The sequence below is a fragment of the Leuresthes tenuis genome, unplaced genomic scaffold (genome assembly GCF_036924035.1).
Source record: "Leuresthes tenuis unplaced genomic scaffold, fLeuTen1.0.hap1 SCAF_1, whole genome shotgun sequence".
NCBI lineage: Eukaryota > Metazoa > Chordata > Actinopteri > Atheriniformes > Atherinopsidae > Leuresthes > Leuresthes tenuis.
Window position 1 is genome coordinate 20251164 of NW_027325355.1, and position 18827 is coordinate 20269990.

Genomic DNA, 18827 nt, shown 5'->3' on the forward strand with positions numbered 1-18827 from the left:
ATAGTCAGATAGGCATGTTGGATTTTATTGAAATCTGCTGCACGTAATTCTATACATAGTCTACGCATTTACCAAAGTGTAGTTTGCGTTCACTTCTGGGAAAGTTAAATATTTGCTTTAACTCTGGTTAAAATCCCCCCTCATACACCGTCATGACATGCTGTATATCCCACATGTATCTTGCATCCTCTCCTCGGCTGCTGACAGCCATATTGTACGCCTTACCGTTAGGTGCGGCAAGTCTGTTGTAGAAAGTAGACATGACAGGAAATAAAGGACTGTCCTTCAAAATAAAATAAATCAAATACCTTTTCAGCTCGCGGTCAAAGTTGTTTCAAGACATGATTCTCCTCCATGGGAAATTCTTGGTTTTAATTTAGCTTTGGTGATGAAACTACTGTAGGTGCGACTTAATTTGATCCGTCATTTACTGCTTCTTCTTCCCTATTAGTCTTATTTGCTGTACATTCAATCTTTTTTTCTCTCGAGGCTTTTATTTTTTAAATGAACACCGGAAATGTAGTATTTTATTCCGGCCGCTTCAACACTTGTACCCCAAATCGCCTTATGGTTGTTCAGACTTCATCGGTTTTCTCATGTCTGCGGGAATTTGTTTCGGCAAACGCAGCGAGAGACAAGGAACGAGAACAAGAGCTGTTTTTTCATCGTGATTGTTTTGTTACATTCAAAGATACCACTCAAAGATCGCCTCTCAAGTGGAGACACACATCGTCCCCCGGTGAGTTGCCTCTCCCTAAAAGATGAGCTTCTCTTCCAAGTTTGGTGCAATAGCGGATATCCTCGTGTTCTAGCCGTTCACGTTTCATTGAAAGGCCGACTTGAACTAAGTTGCGGCTTTTACACCGCACAAAAACGAGCCTTTGGCTGTCTTATGTCACAGTTTCACAGGGTGCTTGTTTTTTCTTTGGGAGGAAAATGTAGCGAATTAATGAGAGCAACACGTACGGCGGTTACAACTTCACAAGCGCAAGCTGGCAAACCTCGGCTAGGCTCGTCCCGTTATGTAGACTACACCCACTAGCTTGAAAATATCAGCATTTCGACGGCGAGAGTTTAGACTTCTTGAAGCATATTTGGAGTATAGCAGCCGGCGTGAATGTGTCGTCGTGTGAAATTCAAAGAAAAGCTTTGAATTCCCCCTGTCTAGCTATCGTTTTAACGCTTTCACCGTGTCATGCTGCTGTTGCTAACGAGCAACAGTTGTTTGTTGTTTGGTTAAGTTGTGGTTGAATTACGCTGCAGCGGAAGCCAAATCGGCGGGTAAATAGAAAAGCTAATTGCTGACAAGGTACAAATGAGCAAATGTTCCTGTGGAGAACAGACGCAACACTTAAGATTTTCAGCTTTTTACATTTTCTATTAAACTAAAATGAGCTTCTATAATATATTGTTAAATTCACATGCATATCCTCAGTTTTACAAGGTTAATAGTTTTTCTATTTGCATTGCGGTCAGGTGTGAGATTGGTACATTTTCGATACGGAGCTTACATAAAAACTATATATATATATCTACAGTTATTTTTTTAAAAATAACATTTTAATAACATGGGGGCACTACGGGTGAATTTAGAGAAATTGGAGTGGAACTCATTTTGGGGAAAAGACATTTGTTTTTTATTGTAAAATACATTTTAATTACATTTGACCTGGAAAATGTCGCCTTGAAACTTCTTGTGTGAATCATAACCACCTTCACAGTCTGAGACATCTGCAAAGTCAAATCTCAGAAATTGTGATGTGTCTAGCTGGTCATATTGAAGATCTTATTTATAAAGAGTTTCTTGGCTGTATGGACATCAAAACTAGTTGCTAGCTGCAGTGATGGAAAGTATCATAGTAATATAGTCTAGAATGATGATGCAACCTCTCCACTTACCAAGTCAGGGTGTGTTAATGCACGCCACAGGAAATGAGATGGTGAGACTGCATCTATGACTGTGCACACACCATCAGACTACAAAGGACTCCCAGGTGTGAATCCTGTGACATGTCCACACAAGAGAAGCTCTTAGTTTCCTTGGATAATTTCAGTGTCCTATTACAGTCGAGCACATGTCATTGCAAAACTATTTTGGGCTTTTGTTGCCAGTAAAGTATGCATACATATTCCAAAAAACACAGCCAGGAAGAAAGCAACAGAGATATTTCTGCAAAAATAATCTTAGTCAGTTGGAGAATTCGGGTTTCATGTTTTGTGCGACTGGATCAGTCTGGAAGAATTTACTTCAGCTGGTTTAATCTAAATGATCTGTACATGGCAGCGTGAAATTATTTAAGATGACTTATCATACACGATTGATTGTTATTCAATTTTCTCTTAAGCTTTGTCCCCACGCACTCCTGGCAGTAGTTGCCTCATGTACCTTTAAACAAAGCTGTGGTGCATGGGGGGGATTGCAGTCATTAACAGATTTTGGAAAGGGATTCATCGGTTCTTCTTTTATTTTTATTTGGGTTTTTTTTGTCATCTTTTCACTTTTTTAGGGCACTTGCTTTCTCTTTGCTGTAATTTACTTTAAGTTCTTTCTGATTTATGTGCTGTGCACACCACTGATTTTTTTTTTTTAAATGTAATGATTGTTGCCTGGTAATTTACTGACATTTACTACCTAGCAAACACAAAAGCTAAAACATTGAACCTGACAAATATTGTACTTGGATAGACTATCAAGTTGCACCCACATATGTTGTGTGCCTGATAGAAATGTTTTTTTTTTGTTTTTTTTCTAACTTTCAGGTCTTGTGATACAGGTGTTGCTGCCGTCCTGTGACGGATTTATCATCTCAGCTGTTGGGTGTTAGGAGGAGAGGAAGCAAAGATGCCTAAACCGGTAAGATGCTCAAAGCACAAATGCCTTTATCATACTGTACTCTGCAGATGTATGTACAGAAAAGCTTTGCTATGGGAAGAAGTCAGTAAAAAAAACAAAGAGCCGTTTTTGATTAGCGATTTAAATCCAAAGTTGCAAACTTCCTTGTTTGTTCCTACTTATATAAACTGATTCTTTAGAACTGCTGTGTATGCCAAAAGCTGCATATGATTATCCTGAGAAATGGCAGATAGATCCCCATGGCTGCTCCCACTCCTCGTCCTCTTCTTCCAAGTAAACAACAGCCAGAGTGTGACGTGAGCTGCCGAGCCCACTGGCCTTGCAGCTTGCAACACTGCTGCCATTGTTGCTTAACGAGTGGAGAAAATGTGAGAGCCCTCGGATGTGAATGATGCCGAAACAAAACCAATTTGATGCAGTCGTTTCATGGCTGTCTGCTTCCCACAGTTGTGCTGCTTTTTCTTCATGGGTTCATGGGGATAGTAAGCAGGCATGAGTCTGGAGGAGCTGCTTGTTTTGTTAGGACCTATGATGCAGGTCTAATCGTTACACATTCAGCCAGCAGCGGACCAAGTCATTTGATTAAGATCAGATTTATTTGTCATGGATACATTTGACAGTTCTCACCCTGAGTCCCAGCGTACTGAAGTATATTCCATAATTACCGAATATATGTTTCACCTTTCTTTCTGTTTCTTTATGGCCTCCATGTGCACCACTATTATCATCCAATATCTTAAAGACTTAATCATATGTATCATGTACAAGCAAACCTTAAACCGAAACAGCATTTTTAAGGAATGTCACAAACATAGGTTGATCCTTATGGAATGATCTGTATTACTGTCTTTTGAGAGGGTTTATTAGATCACTTTGCTGTGCCAGATTGTTTTTATTGTGTAGCCTGCTTGTTACTCAAGGCAGTCAAAGTTTGGCAGCTTTTTTGCAAAGTCATCTATCATTTTCTGCAGACTTATTCCGTATAGTAAACTTGCATCATGTCTCTCAAAAGGTAAGATTTTAAGGTGAGTTTGGTGATGTAAAAAAAAAAAAAAAAAACTCGGCCATTATGTGGCTGCCATGATTATGACATTCTTGGGACGGTTCAAAATAGGAACAGTCAGGCACCGATGTCATCCTCCTCTTCCCTCTCTTATCCCTTGAGTCACTAGGGCACCATCCCAAAAATGACTCCAGAGTGCCAGTCCTTCCCGCTGAGCGCAAAATTTGTGTCAGCGAAAAGATCTGACAAAGCATAGCTTGTCGCAAGGGGGTGCTGACATAGTAAAACGGAGGAAGGAAGAGCAGGGTCTGCATGACCTGGCCTTCTCTGGCACTGGTGTTGGCCAGCGAAACTTTTAGAACTGCCGCTTCTGTCTCAGTGTCACTATCCTTCAATAACAGAGTCATTAAAAACAATCGCAAGGTTGCGTAACTAAAGACTGTATTGTTCTGGAGTAGAGGGTGATGAAGCTTTAAGTTTGCAATAATAAAGACACTTTTACAGATTTCCCCAGTTTCTAGCTGGCTAAGTTATCATTATGAGACTGATGGTCAAGATGTAGAGTGTCAAGGTATTCTTACACAGAAGGCATTAAAATAACCTAATAGTCTGTGTTTTAATTGGTAAAACAATTCTTTAAAATTGAGACAAACCATTAACATGGAAAGTACTTTATTGCTGTGATATCAGTCTGTTGATTTGCTTACAAAGTTACAGGACAGCCAAAAAGCTCTCCTCCTTGATCTCTATGGGGAAAATATCATAGACTTTGGAAAAGACGACTGCGCTGCTGCTGTTCAATGATTGTTCTCCATAAAGTGCTTTAGATACTTTGCCTAATGCAATCTAATCGCATTGCTACACAAGTTATCTCGTACATATCATACTGGAGATGATATATAAAAGTTTGTTTGTTTTTAAATTAAACTGTTTTCACAGGCTGCTTACCCTCACATTGCTGTTGTTACATCGATCCACGTTAACCCCACATAGTACGACTAGATGCAAATAACGTTGCGACCATAAGGTATTGTGGGACTGAAATACACTCCTTTCTTTCATTAAGGATGTTCAAATGGCTACTATCCCGCTTGGATGTGCTGCTCAGATACCTCTGGGTGACTTCCCTCAGTTTGGAAGGTTCCTAATCAAAATAGTTTATATGACCAGACCCTGTGTTGTTTGTTTTAATTTTGGCTGGAAGTCTCTACATGATTTCAGAAGTTGCATCAAGGCTATAGAGAGCTTCACGCTCACTGGGTAACATTTTAAATGCTGATTAAATGATCTTGGATTAGAATATTGGAGCACTTACTTGGCTTCAGCATCAGTATAGATGAAGCATAAAAATGAATGTTTGAAACAAGATATTCTCACATTTCTTGACTTCAATATCCCACGCCTTCTGCTTGGAGCAATCGACTGGAGAGCTGAGGAATAATGAGGCGATTGGAAGAAGGCCCTCGCTGGCTTCCTCGCCTGCGGCTGTTTTCCTGTTTGCTGGAGACGGGGCCTGGTGTGTACTTTGGGGGCCCAGTTTATGTCAACATCCTGGCTCTGTGGAAGTAAAAGAGCAGCTTGGAGAGAAAGGAGGGTCACCAGACAGCTGAGGGACGATCAGGGGAAGGAAGCAGTCGGAGAGATGAGCGTAAAATTTGGAAATAAGAAGAGAACTACGACAGAGATATCAGATTTTTTAGATTTCCTTGAAACTTTGAGGTATTGGAGCTGTTTGGGTTGGTGGAAGGAACAAATTGAGACTAGGCTTTCCAGTTGTGGTTGACCCTTCACTTCACCCATACTATAAAAGCCAGCTCTATAATTATAGATTATGACACTATTTCCCTTGTGTTAACCCTATAGTGGATCTTTTTAAGTTTTTCACATTATGTTTGGACAACAGATAAGTGGATTATTCATCTTCTAAACGTGTTTCGTCCCTTGTCCCAAACTAAGAATGGCAGAGATTCCTTATCCATTCTCACTCCTTCTTCCATTTCTCCCTCCCTATGAGAAGTGCCCCACTCTGCAAGGGGGTTAATCAGAGGGATAGACAGTTACTGGAAGCCTCGCAGACCAGATTAGCAGCTCTACTGATTGAAGTGTGTGTTTGTTTTAAGACCTCTCTCAGCAAAGCTCTTCTAAACAGCTTACAGTAACTAAACAGCTGCACATTTAACAAGGGTCAAATCTGAGTGAGAACTCCTCTTCACAACTGAAATGGAGAGCGGGATTTCAAAATATCCTAAATGGTATAATTCAAAACGGGATTAGCGTTCGTTTGTAAAACAAATGGTCTGCTTCATTCCTGACATGGTGGCGATGTACAAACCGAACTATACGTATTGCATCATGATGCCTGCCTAATGATGTTACACAATGTGCAGAGAAAGAAAGAAAGCGGCAGGGCAAACTTCTAGGCGTAAAACCCCACCTTCATGGTTCAGGCTAGCTGTTGGTTTTCACACCGTTTAATCTAAGAAGTGAGAAATTAACTGTGACAAAGTGAAGGGAAAATACACAGAGTTCTGCGCAGACTTGCCTAACTTCTCCATTGCCTACCCTGTGACCCTGTGGTTGGAGATGAACGTGGACTTACCCAGGGCGAGGCCACTTGATGCTCTCATCACGTTTTGCCTCTAGTCTGACCCCAGGAGATGATCTGCTGCCATACAGCCAGTCAGACAGTACCAGTTTTCACACGCAGCATCTGCCCTGGCTTGAACGGCTTGTCTCAGACAACACTTGCAAATGTTTGTACATATTAATGTTTATTGTCAGTTACTTTAATTGTTTCATTAGTATTTAAAATTGCTTACTTCCTTAAAGCGTCTGTTCATTCGACAGTGAAAATGAGAATAAGAGGAACAGAAAGTATTTGGTTTCGGCTGTTGCTGGAAGTTTTTTTTTTTTTTTTTAAATGCTTCCACAAGACATTTGATATGTTGGATCAGTGCTAAACTGGAACTTTGCACATCAAGTGAATATCTACTCGAGTAACTTCTGTTAGGTTTCACAGCCTGTGTGTTTTATGTCAACAGACAGTGAGCGTCTCTTAAGGACGGGCTTGCAAAAGTCACTCCTTAAAGACATCTCGATGTTGTCAATGTTAGCGATTAGCTGCGTCAGTGCCTCGGCATGTTGTTGTGTTCCCTCGTCTCCTCCCCCTCTGTCTGCAGCAGAGAGAGGATTAACTGACCGTCTGGTCCTTACAGGATTCCTCCTCTCCGTCCTGTGGGCTTGACATGTTTTGGCTGAGGGAGGCACACACACACACACACACACACACACTCGGAGCACAAAAGTTGGTTCTTCCACAGCTGATTGCTGATGGCAGGCAGGCTCCACTCAAACATAGGGGTAGACTCAGTTGAGGCCGGTCACTTGGAAACCTCAGCTCAACTTTTCCGCTCTTAGAAAGCTACTGAGGCACATTGTCTTTAAATCAACACAAAGTTTGAATTCATCTCTCAGTGAACCATGAACTTTGTTTCGCTGATTTGCCTTTGTTAACTATCAGTTATTTGCACCCCCAATAATAGATCAGCACTGTGCCCTACTGCTTAAATATTTGCCTTTGTTGCTTTCATCCATAGAAAAATTAGGTCAGATTATTTAATTATATTTTTCTTTTTTCCATTGGTTAATTCTCCCTTTTTGTTAAATGTTTGTAGTGTTTCTGAAAGCCCTCTACACTCTAAACTTAAGGCCTTGTTTAATATTGTTTCACAGTAGCTTTTGTTTTATAACTTCTATTTATCCATAAACTTCTGTTTGTATTGACCTATTTACATCTAAGCAAAGGAAGCCGGGGAGTAAAGAGCCGGTGTGTGTTTTAGTAGTATCTGTTCTACCGTGTAACAAAATCCCTTGGCAGCCTCATTGAAATAATGTAGTCGGGGTTGTGTTGTGATAAGTAGATAAGTATAATGGTATTGGAAGCCAGTCATTGGTGTAGAGTGCCCACCAATTCAGAATCCATCCCAATATCGTTCCTGAGGTTCTCACTAAAAAAAACAGTTCCAGCACTAAAACTTCCACAACCTCAGAGAAGGATGTATTTGTACACACTGCGTCTAAGAGTGACACCATCTGTGATCCATTTGGTTACCCCTGGATAGATTTGAGTGGAAGCCAGCTCCTGTGTTTTACTTGAAAGGCTGTGATTGCAGACCGCTGTTGCCAGCTTCAGTCAGGGCCGGTGAAGTTACATCTGGGGGACGATAGACACACACAAGAGGCAGTTGAATACATTATTCATTCTTCAGAATGTACTTAGCACTTTTTTTCAAAGTATTATTTGATCATTAATTGAGAAGACTTTGCAGACTTTGGCGACATGCGGGCCGTAGCGGTTTCGGTCCTTGTGTGTCTTAATGAAGCAACTGAATCAACTGAAAATTAATCTAGACTAATGGCAAAATACAATCACTTAACCATTTTCTGCAAAGCTGCCCTCTTGTTCCACTCGTTAATTCTTGGCTTTAAGCACTTTAGATTATGAGCATTTGGGATACAGTTTTGTCCCATTAAGGTGATGTTGCATAAATAGACTGTTGTGCAAACATTTGTTTGATATCTTGCATCTCTTGAACTATATTGCTTAAGTCTGGAGAAAGCACTGCAACCTTTCATGTGGAATTAGTGAAAGGCAGGCAGAAACATGGTTGTTGGACATCCATGTGTCACAAGGGAGCTAAGCTAGATGTTGTATAGATATATAACAAGAACATTGAGAGACGCCACAAGATCGGGATGAAGGCAGGGGAGACATTGATTAAAATTAACTAACTGGACTAGAAAGTGAGCGTTGCTGAGGTTTGTGTATAATTATTGAGGGGAAAAGGAAGTGTCATTGCCCCAGTGTTTTCTTTATGTGCCCTTTTTCTTTAACCTCCTTGCTTAACTCTACCAGAACCTCATTGTAACTTAATCTCAAAGGGAGGATACCCTCAGATCGTCCCTCTAGCTTTCTGTTGTGCCTTGTCTCCTCCCCCCCAGCTCATTGTTGTTGTTTTCTTTTTGTCCTTGGGCTTTTGCTAAACCGGTGTTTCTCTATTCCGGTCCTCATGACCCACTGCCCTGCATGTTTTCAATGTTTCCCTCCTCCACCACACCTCCTTATCAGGCCACTGCAGAGCTTGATGACGAGCTGATCATTTCAATCAGGTGTGGTGGAGGAAGGAAACATCAAAAACATGCAGGACAGTGGGTCATGAGGACCGGAATTGAGAAACACTGTGCTAAACTGTGCTTTTGCGCTTTGCCTCAAACTGCTTTTCACCTTCCTCAATACTCTGTGCTTCCCTCTGTTTCTCATATGATGTTGTCAACCACAATTGAGGCAATTTACTGCTCGGCTTGTAAGTAGGTGTGGGAGGAAGGATGTCAGATGCCTCAGAGGTCAGCCCTGCCTTGTTCTGTGCCTTCAGCTGCTGCTAGGCCTACTGCCAGTGCTGCTTAACAAGGCCCAGCCAATAACTGCCTTTTGTCCTCTGCTCCACCCAACAGAGGTCTTTGAGTAACAGGCCTTGAAAAAGGGGACTTACTCACTAGGGCAGACCACTTAAAATGTAGGCTGTAAATGTTTTTACACATTGCCCACATACAAAGCGAACCTTCTCCTATTCCAGTGTAGGAGTTCTGTAATGTCTTGAAATGGTGTTGCCATGAGTCATTTTGGTGTCTAAATGCTTTGCCCCAAGTCCCATCATTTACGTTGTTTTTTTTTTTATTGTTCATCTGTGACGAGTGGTGGGCTGGATGCATCTGGAAAAACTGGCATCGCTATTAAAGTTCACAGTTTGGGCCTTAGAACTATTGTAAACAGTCCTTTGTTTTTCTTTCTTCTTCTGCCATTTATCTTAGCAATATGTAAGAAGTAAGCACTGAAAGCGCTATCACAAAGATTCAGCTTAGTAAAACAATAATGTTTGGGTGAAACAGTGATTTCATTACACTTGTTTTCCAGATCAATGTCCGTGTGACCACCATGGATGCAGAGCTGGAGTTTGCCATCCAGCCTAATACCACAGGAAAACAACTCTTTGACCAGGTGAGCATCACAGACGCAGATTTCGATGAAGACAGACTGTTTTTCATCTTACATTTGAACTTATTATGTTATGAATCAAATAATCAATCCAAACATACTTGCAAATAATAAACTCAACAAAGTAGGTCACCGAGATCCTGCAGCTACAAGACAAATCCTGCCTTCAACACCATGTCACCAAACTAATTCTGCTCACCAGAGACGTTGTATTTTGTAGAAGGTGTGAAATTTCCACTTCGCTTTGTTTTCCTCCCAGGTGGTGAAAACAGTGGGTCTGCGTGAGGTGTGGTTCTTTGGACTACAGTACGTGGACAGTAAAGGCTACATCACCTGGCTCAAACTCAATAAGAAGGTGCATCTCCCTTTGCTTCTCCGTCAGTCTCCTCCGGTCACCAAACATACCCAGCCATTAATTAAACTGAATGCATTACCTTTCATTGTCCCCCATTATTACTGTGTGCATGACAGAGAATTCCCTCATGCTCTGCAAGTGTGTGTGGGAGAGAGATGGAGTGAGACAAAAAGGCAGGGGCTAAGTGAAAACTGATGAGAAGTTTCAGTAACGTTACCATGTTGTGAAACCAGTGCGTGTTTGGGCACAGTGAGCAGCTTTAGTCGCTCCCATCAGGGCAGTGCACGGCTAGCATGACAGAGTTTCAAACGAGTGGGGGGTGCCAGTGGAAACTATTTTGTATGTCTGAGTGTCAAATGCACACATATGTTCAGCCCACTCAGCTGGCATATGTCACCAGATGTCAGAGCATCTAGTTTGCACTGACAGCGACCACATAAGAATATTGTTTAATGATGAATGTGCGTGTTTTGTACAGAGCCTTAACATGCTTTTGTCACGGCATATAATAAAACCAAGACTGTTAGGTGAAGTTGGGCATCAATATTTACGTGAAATAAGCTTTAATGTGGCTAATAAACAGTTGTGAACATAGATTGCCGTCTGAAACATGTAACATTTCTGAAATAAAGTTGGCTGTTCGTTCTGACTGACAATTAGTTGATCCCAGTGTTACCTTTATTACACAGGTGACTCAGCAGGATGTGAAGAAAGAGAACCCTCTGCAGTTCAAGTTCAGAGCCAAGTTCTTCCCTGAGGATGTGTCAGAGGAGCTAATCCAAGAGATCACCCAGAGACTCTTCTTCTTGCAGGTAACCGGACACTCGCTCTGATTCCACACACTTATTAAAGTGGTGTCTGGATGAGTTTATCTTTGAGGGGCCAATGTCACAGAATAATTTATGTTGTGCATCTGCTTCTGTCCCATGTGCTTTTCCAGGTCAAGGAGGCCATCTTGAACGATGAGAATTATTGCCCTCCAGAGACAGCTGTGTTGCTGGCCTCATACTCTGTCCAGGCCAAGTATGGTGACTACAACAAAGACGTCCACAAAGCTGGGTACCTCACCCACGATAGACTGCTGCCTCAGAGGTATACAAACACTTCTACACAAAGCGTGTCTTAACATACTGTAAATGTCTTTGCTGTCAACCAGTGAGTTACGACTCTAGACTACACCGCTGTTATCTTTTATTTTCACATGAAAATGTAATAGATTTTATTCCCTGTTGGAGCATTTCTTCTTGAGGAAGCAGTTTTGAGCTTCTTGCATTCCTTCATCGTTTTGCCTGATATTATTCTGTGTTCTTTTTGTGTGTGTGTGTGTGTGTGTGTGTGTGTGTGTGTGTGTGTGTGTGTGTGTGTGTGTGATCAGAGTCCTTGAGCAGCACAAACTGACAAAGGAACAGTGGGAAGACAGGATACAGACTTGGCATGAAGAACACAGGGGAATGCTCAGGTGTGTGTCCCATTTCTTCATCACCTTCTGCTTGTTTACCCGAGTGCATGTTTGGGCCTGCTAGAACATGTTGGAGCAAATGCCATTTTATTGTGTAAAGGGATCAACAATACCATCAAAGTTCAGAGTTTAATCGATTTGTTTGATGTAGTTGTCCTGTACTTTAATTGTCATATTATAGTACAAGTGACCACAGATTGTATTGTTGTTGTTTTTGAGTGTAAACTACTATCTTGGAACTTAATCTGGGTTTTCTTTTCTGAAGAGAGGACTCAATGATGGAGTATCTTAAAATCGCCCAGGACTTGGAGATGTATGGAGTCAACTACTTTGAGATCAAAAACAAGAAAGGCACACAGCTGTGGCTGGGCGTGGATGCTCTTGGCCTCAACATCTATGAACACGAGGACAAGTGAGGGACGCACACACACTAGTTCTGTGGAAAACTAAACTTGAGTCTATTCCATTGTTGTCGTCGTCAGTCTGGTAATAATGTGACCAGATGTAAATTTCTAGACATATTTTGAACATTTGGAGAGTTACGGTAGCTGATATTACAATGACTTTTATGGATTTATTACTGAGTGAGAGATCCTGCTAAGATGATTGCACAATGTGCAGCAAGTTAAGAGGAAACAGATATTTTTAGGACTGAGTGAAAGGTGGAGAGAGGAAGACTGTATCTGTCCTGCTCTGTTTGTACGAGGGTCTTTCCTGTCCACTCTGGTCAGATCTTTTCTCTCCACCCTATTTCTGGAGAAGAGGATAGATTTAATCTCTCCTCTTACTGCATTTTCTCTGTCAGTTAGCATAGGGCATCACAGTTGCTATCCTCCTGTTTTCGTCCAGGTGACAAGGAAGGAAACACTAAACATGGCATAGTTTCTATCTCTCTGTAGGCAGCTTCCACTCTATCCTTTGTCTTTCTCCTTATTCTTTGTTGGTCAGAGAGCACTGTCTATTATAATTAGAGGCAAATCAGTTTTGACATGTATTAACTCCTGCTGATATACCATTAAACTTTAGTTCTACATTTAGTTATTTTGAAAAGTCTCTTCAGTGTCACCATGTCCTGAAAGGTTGTCTGTCAGTCTGTGTTGCATCCTGTCCTGCATGTCCTCATGATATTGGTTATCACAGGCAGTTATTATGTCATGTTTCTTCCAGACTGAGTCCAAAAATTGGCTTCCCCTGGAGCGAAATCCGAAACATCTCTTTCAATGACAAGAAGTTTGTCATCAAACCTATTGACAAGAAAGCACCTGTGAGTGTTTGATTCATCGCAAGGACTGACGAGTCAACCGATATTTTACTTCCAGCATAATGTAAATACTTGTGTTTATTTTGCTTCTTCTTCTTTCATTCTCGTAGGATTTTGTGTTTTATGCCCCACGACTGCGAATCAACAAGCGCATTTTGGCTCTGTGTATGGGTAATCATGAGTTGTACATGAGGAGGAGAAAGCCCGACACCATTGAGGTGCAGCAGATGAAAGCTCAAGCCCGGGAGGAAAAACACCACAAGCAGATGGAGAGGTACAGCGGAGAAATACTCATTTTCTCTTTATACAGAATGTGTCAGTGCCAGGGTAAGATAAGAGCTTACAGAGTCCATCAAACAAGAGACTTACACTGATTTAATAGTATTGAATAGATGAAAGCATGAAGTTGATACAGAAGAGCCTTTCCACTGGAGGGCAGTCTTGTCTGTTTTACACACTTGTTCGTGTTTTTCATTCAGTCATTTGTGCTGAAGCTTCAGCTCAACAATATTCAGATCACAGATGGAGTGCTAAATGTCTCGTGTTCATACGTGTTTGCTAAACTCGTGTGGGATGTACGTGACTTGTTTAAAACATCTGTTATATATGAATGTTCTCAGGGCCCAGCTTGAGAATGAAAAGAAGAAGCGAGAGCATGCAGAGAAAGAGAAGGAAAGGATAGAGCGCGAGAAAGAAGAGCTGATGGAGAGGCTGAGACAGATTGAAGAGCAGACGACGAAAGCTCAGAGAGGTATCCATCCTTCCCTTTATCCATCCATCTGCTCTCTGCTGCCTCCTCCTTCAGTCTACCAAATCAAGGCCTCTGGGGATGGTTGTCAAAGACAGTTCTAGCTGTTCATTCTGCTTGTTTAAATTTGTTTTTTGTGTATATTCGGAAATGGTCTCATTTTCAGTGTTACAGGATGTACCTGCAAGTTCATAATAACGCTTTGAGAAGAGATTATGCTATAATATTTGGTAATGCTCTGCTTTTCTGCAGAACTTGAGGAACAGACTCGCCGAGCTATGGAGCTCGAGCAAGAAAGAAAGAGGGCACGGGAGGAGGCTGAAAGGCTGGAGAGAGAAAGACGAGCAGCTGAGGAGGCAAAGGCAGAGCTGGCCAAGCAGGCTGCAGACCAGCAAAAGAACCAGGAGACACTGGTGTGTGTTTCAGTTTGTGCACATTTCAACTGAAATGATAGATTATTGTGTTGACATGTAGAGTTTCTGTAACAGCAGGGTCTGTATTTTTTATTTTTTCCAGGCTGCTGAGCTGGCTGAATTTACAGCCAAGATTTCTCTCTTAGAAGAAGCCAAGAGAAAGAAAGAGAATGAGGCCACCGAGTGGCAGCATAAGGTACAGCAGTCTGCATGTGACGGCTGAATGTTCTTGATAAAGTAAACTTGGAAACATTGTTGTTAATGTCCCCACCTGCAGGCTTTGTCAGCCCAGGAGGACCTGGAGAAGACCAAGGAGGAACTGAAGACTGCAACGACGGTGGTGCCAGCACCTCCAGGCGGCCATGCTGAGAGCGAGCATGATGAGCAAGATGAGAACCACGCAGAGGCCAGTGCTGAGCTCTCCAACGAGGGTGTTAGCCAGCTGGACCTCCGCAGCGAAGAGGAGCGGATCACCGAAGCTCAGAAGAATGAGCGGGTCAAGAAACAGCTTCAGGTAAGAGAAAGGAGGAAGGTGAAGACTTCTGGGGTGAGGCAGTAAAAAAAAAAATAAAAAAAAGGCTGTCTGTGATGCTCTCAGTGGAGTCCGAGGTTTTCAATACATACTTCATCAATTTATCAAATGGGACACGTGCACCAAAGATGAAGTCGAACACTGACAAAACCTGGATGAATAACAAATAATCCTCTTAACTGTCGTAAAACGAAACCAAAAAAATAAGTTAATTTAGCTTTTTAATAACCGAAGGACATGTGTGCGTCACCAACACAAATAACAACAAGATTATATATTTTCTAACAGCAGTTTTGTTGCAAAGAAGAAACACGGGCCAGGCAATGGCAAGTCAGGGTAAGATAAGGCATACTTCTCTGTCCATTCCTCTTTAAACTCCTGCTTTTAACAGGAGATGTGCTGGCTTATGCTGTTGCCTGGCTTTAAAGTAATCAACTGAACGGACAGATGATGTCCAAGCTCCAAATATGTTTCAGCACTTTCGACTACAAATACCTTATATTTAAGCTCGGCTACTGCATAAGCCAGGACAGGTACTGAAGCTATGGCTGTTTCAATCAAAAGCAAAATAAAAAGAAGGAATTCTCTCCCAGACCAGTGTGAACGCTGACTGCTGCTTCTGTCTCCAGAATAAGTTAAAATAGAAGAAGACGTTGTAACGCTCAAGTATCCAGGAGCTAAAGATGATTCGCTGAATGTCAGTCGGATGTTTATTTTTGTAATTAGCCTGTCCTGTTTCTGTTTTCATTTGTGTCGTCTGCAACCTGCTTATTTTGTCTGCATTCTCACCTTCCTCTTCTTCTTCTTCTTCTTCTTCTTATCCTCTCTTCTCTCTGCTCTCTCAGACTTTAAGTTCAGAGTTGGCCCAGGCCAGAGATGAAACCAAGAAGACTCAGAACGACGTGCTGCACGCCGAGAACGTAAAAGCCGGTCGAGACAAGTACAAAACACTGCGCCAGATCCGACAGGGCAACACGAAGCAGCGCATCGACGAGTTCGAGTCCATGTGAGAACCCTTCTGGGGTACCTGCTCCCAAACTTTCCCCCCCCGAAGCGGCTGCTCGGTTTTGTTTTGTTTTTTTTCCCACGGACAACAGATGCCGCCGTCTTCGTTATCAACAATCTGGTGAAATCCTCTTGTCAAACTTTGCCAAAGTCTCGTCCCACATCTCCACTGAGAAAGTTTGGATTTCACCCTGAGACGGAGCCGCACGCCATTTTTTTGAACAGATGTTTCACCATCATATTGCAGAAATCATCTGTAATCTGCAAGTGGAAAAGAGTAACTGTATAACCAAAATGGGAACAATTACTTTTTGAGTAAACATGGCCATAGAAAGCTACTTTTGTTTTTGTTTTCTCCCATATTTTTATTTTTTGCTTAACAACTTGTATACAAAGCTTTAGTATGATTTCATGTTTTGAGCTGAAAATGACATGTCCATATCTCGTTTTTAAGTTTTTCCCCTCTGCTTTTGTTTGGCTTGTTTTATCGATGACACCCTTCTTTTACGTTTAGACTGGGTTTGATTCCAGGAAACAAATGAGGACTGGGGATGAATTAGGTCACTTTAGTCATTCAGTGTGTTGCATGATGTCAGGACTTCTCATTAGATTGAATAAAGAGCGAAGCTGAGGTCCATTCACAAATTTTCACTCAATTCAAACTACAATTTAAAGTGATGTCTGTAGGTTTCGATGGAGAACCGACACTGCAGTATTTTTAATAGGCTGAATGTCAAGAATAGCAATATCTTTCAGATTTTTAAGAAAATCTTTTCTGTGACTGAAATTGAAGTGAACTGACCCTTGTGGGGGGGGCGGAGCTACTTGTCACATGGCAGAATTTGACGAACGAATGTAGCAAAGGTAACTAAGGGAAAGGTTGTTTGTTTTGTTTTTCTCATTCTTTCTTACACTGAGAGGTAATAGGATAGCATGTGACAGCTTGTGCCACTGAGCTGTCGCCCACAAGTGAAAGTATTATGAAGATAAGCTAATTGGTAGTAGTGTTGCTGTGTGTTTGTACGAGTGTACCCTCCTCCTCCTCCTGTTGCATCCAAGTGTTTCATTCCCGGTCACCATAGATGGTTTTCTCTGCCTACCGGCTCACAAAGGAATCCAGGAATTTAAAACGGACAGACAGATCAACGTTGAATCCAAGCGGCTTTTCCGTCTGGCCCGTAGTTTGAGTGTTCGATGTAACATGTATGTTCATGTGTGGAAGCTGAGGCCTGGCACCTCTCTGGCTGGGGAGCTTATGAAAACATCGGTCCCTACCCGGGACATATGTCTACCTCAGTAATAATAGTAGTGGTGACTGACAGTCAAACACTCAGGGTGTTTATTCCCTGCCTTGACTTCCTTAAGAGTCATATAAAAAAAATTTAAAAAATGTTACTTGGTTGCTGTTACATTTTGGACATCACATGTTGGTGAAGATTACAGAACATTCAGGATCTTCCCAAAAGAGATCACAGTTAAAGTGTTATTTCTTACATTTAAAGCCGATGTTACACAACAGTCTGTCCTGGCCGAGTTGCCATGGCACAGAACCACCTGCACTCAAAATCTATTAATAGGCTTCAGTAGTCCGCTGACAAATTTGAATGGATTTTGGACGGGGGGGGGGGGGGGGGGGGGACTTGTGTAAAGAGATGAGTTATAGGTGGTTCTTATCAGAAGAGGATGAAATCTAAGAATCAAATGACGAATTTTTATAAATTTCTATGTAAGAACAGACAACATATCGACAAATAAAAGTTGTAGGGACCCTCCTTTTTGTTTTTCTATTAACAATATTGTGGAAAATGTTGTATTTGTTGTGCTATACTTGACAGCTGGAAATGGTTGATATACTTTTTTTTTTTATGTCAGTTTTAAAGTACCTGTGTTAAACAAGACGCTGAAGCCTGCCTTTTGTGTTTAAACTTCAGTTTCTGTTGTTTAGTATTGTTTTTGCCATAGCAGGTGGGGGAAAAAAAACTCACCCTGTGCTTCCAGCTCCTGTTTTTGTATTATGTTGAAAGGCCCAGAAGCAGTTGCATGCATCTGTTTATTAGATGGCTTCATTGGAGGGGAAACTGTAGCTGACATGTCCCAAACTGTCCACATCCAAGCTATGTTCCTTGACAGCAGGATGCTACTGACTTTGTATCCTCCAGTGAAGCTGTCATGTGATGATGCCTGCTTTGGCACCAGCTGTCATGTTTTTGTTTTTTTCTCTTTCTGATTTAAGTTCATGTTAGCATTCTGTAAGATAGAAGGCACAGGTGGTGCGGTCCATTTCATTGGTTCAGAAATAAAACATTTTAAATTTTATTTATGGGTCAATTGCTGTCTTTACACTTGCAACTGCGTGGAAGAAGAGCTCAGATAATTAGATGGATGGTTTGAAGTGTGGAGGGTGCAGGTTCAAAGCACAAGTAAAGCTGAGGTAAGGAAGTAAATTTCTTTGATTACATTTTCGGCGCAGCTTTAAATCTGCACTTTCAGCGTTGACCTTTAAAAGACACTTTTATGTCTGCCTATGAATCCATTTGATAAATGTTTCTACAGTAATACGTCTGTTTAACAAACCCAGTGTCAGACTAAATAGCTGAAAAGGGTGAATGCTTTCAATTTCATGCATTATGGGATATATACATACATACGTATACATATGTATATATACACACATATATATTTACACACATATATATACATATGTATATATACACATACATATGTATATATACATATTTACATACATATACATATACATATATACATATAAATATATATATACATGTGTGTATATATGTACAAATGTGTATATACACATACGTATATACACGTGTGTATATATACATATATATATATATATATACACGTGTGTATATATATATACACACGTGTGTATATATATATACACACGTGTGTATATATACATACATATATACACGTGTGTATATATACACATATGTATATATGTATGTATATACACACATGTATATATATATAAATATGTATATACATGTATACATATACATTTTGCTACTTTTGCAAGCTATTGAAACAAACTTATTCTATCACTGTTATAGAAGATGTTGTTAAAGAAACTGATGCAGGCAGCTTACTTGGTAATGACATCTTGCGTTCTTAATTACAA

The 18827-nt window shown here is 41.1% G+C and overlaps 1 protein-coding gene across 3 annotated transcripts; it reads left to right on the plus strand.

Annotated features, from left to right (window-relative positions):
• The first annotated feature begins 525 nt into the window (after nucleotides 1-525).
• LOC140320776 (radixin-like) lies at nucleotides 526-17998 on the plus strand. 3 transcript variants are annotated; one of them, XM_072397944.1, is made up of 16 exons: nucleotides 526-739; nucleotides 2761-2854; nucleotides 9829-9912; nucleotides 10169-10264; nucleotides 10954-11076; nucleotides 11205-11356; nucleotides 11640-11723; nucleotides 11989-12135; nucleotides 12891-12987; nucleotides 13095-13258; nucleotides 13605-13735; nucleotides 13985-14145; nucleotides 14249-14341; nucleotides 14423-14659; nucleotides 14966-15013; nucleotides 15523-17998. In XM_072397944.1, the coding sequence occupies exons 2-16, from the start codon at nucleotides 2843-2845 to the stop codon at nucleotides 15685-15687; spliced, it is 1794 nt and encodes a 597-aa protein (XP_072254045.1). In that variant the 5' UTR covers nucleotides 526-739; nucleotides 2761-2842; the 3' UTR covers nucleotides 15688-17998. The 3 variants fall into 3 exon arrangements, with proteins under 3 accessions (XP_072254045.1, XP_072254046.1, XP_072217743.1); XM_072397945.1 differs by having other exon boundaries at nucleotides 2775-2854; XM_072361642.1 differs by lacking the exon at nucleotides 14966-15013.
• The last annotated feature ends 829 nt before the right edge of the window (nucleotides 17999-18827 follow it).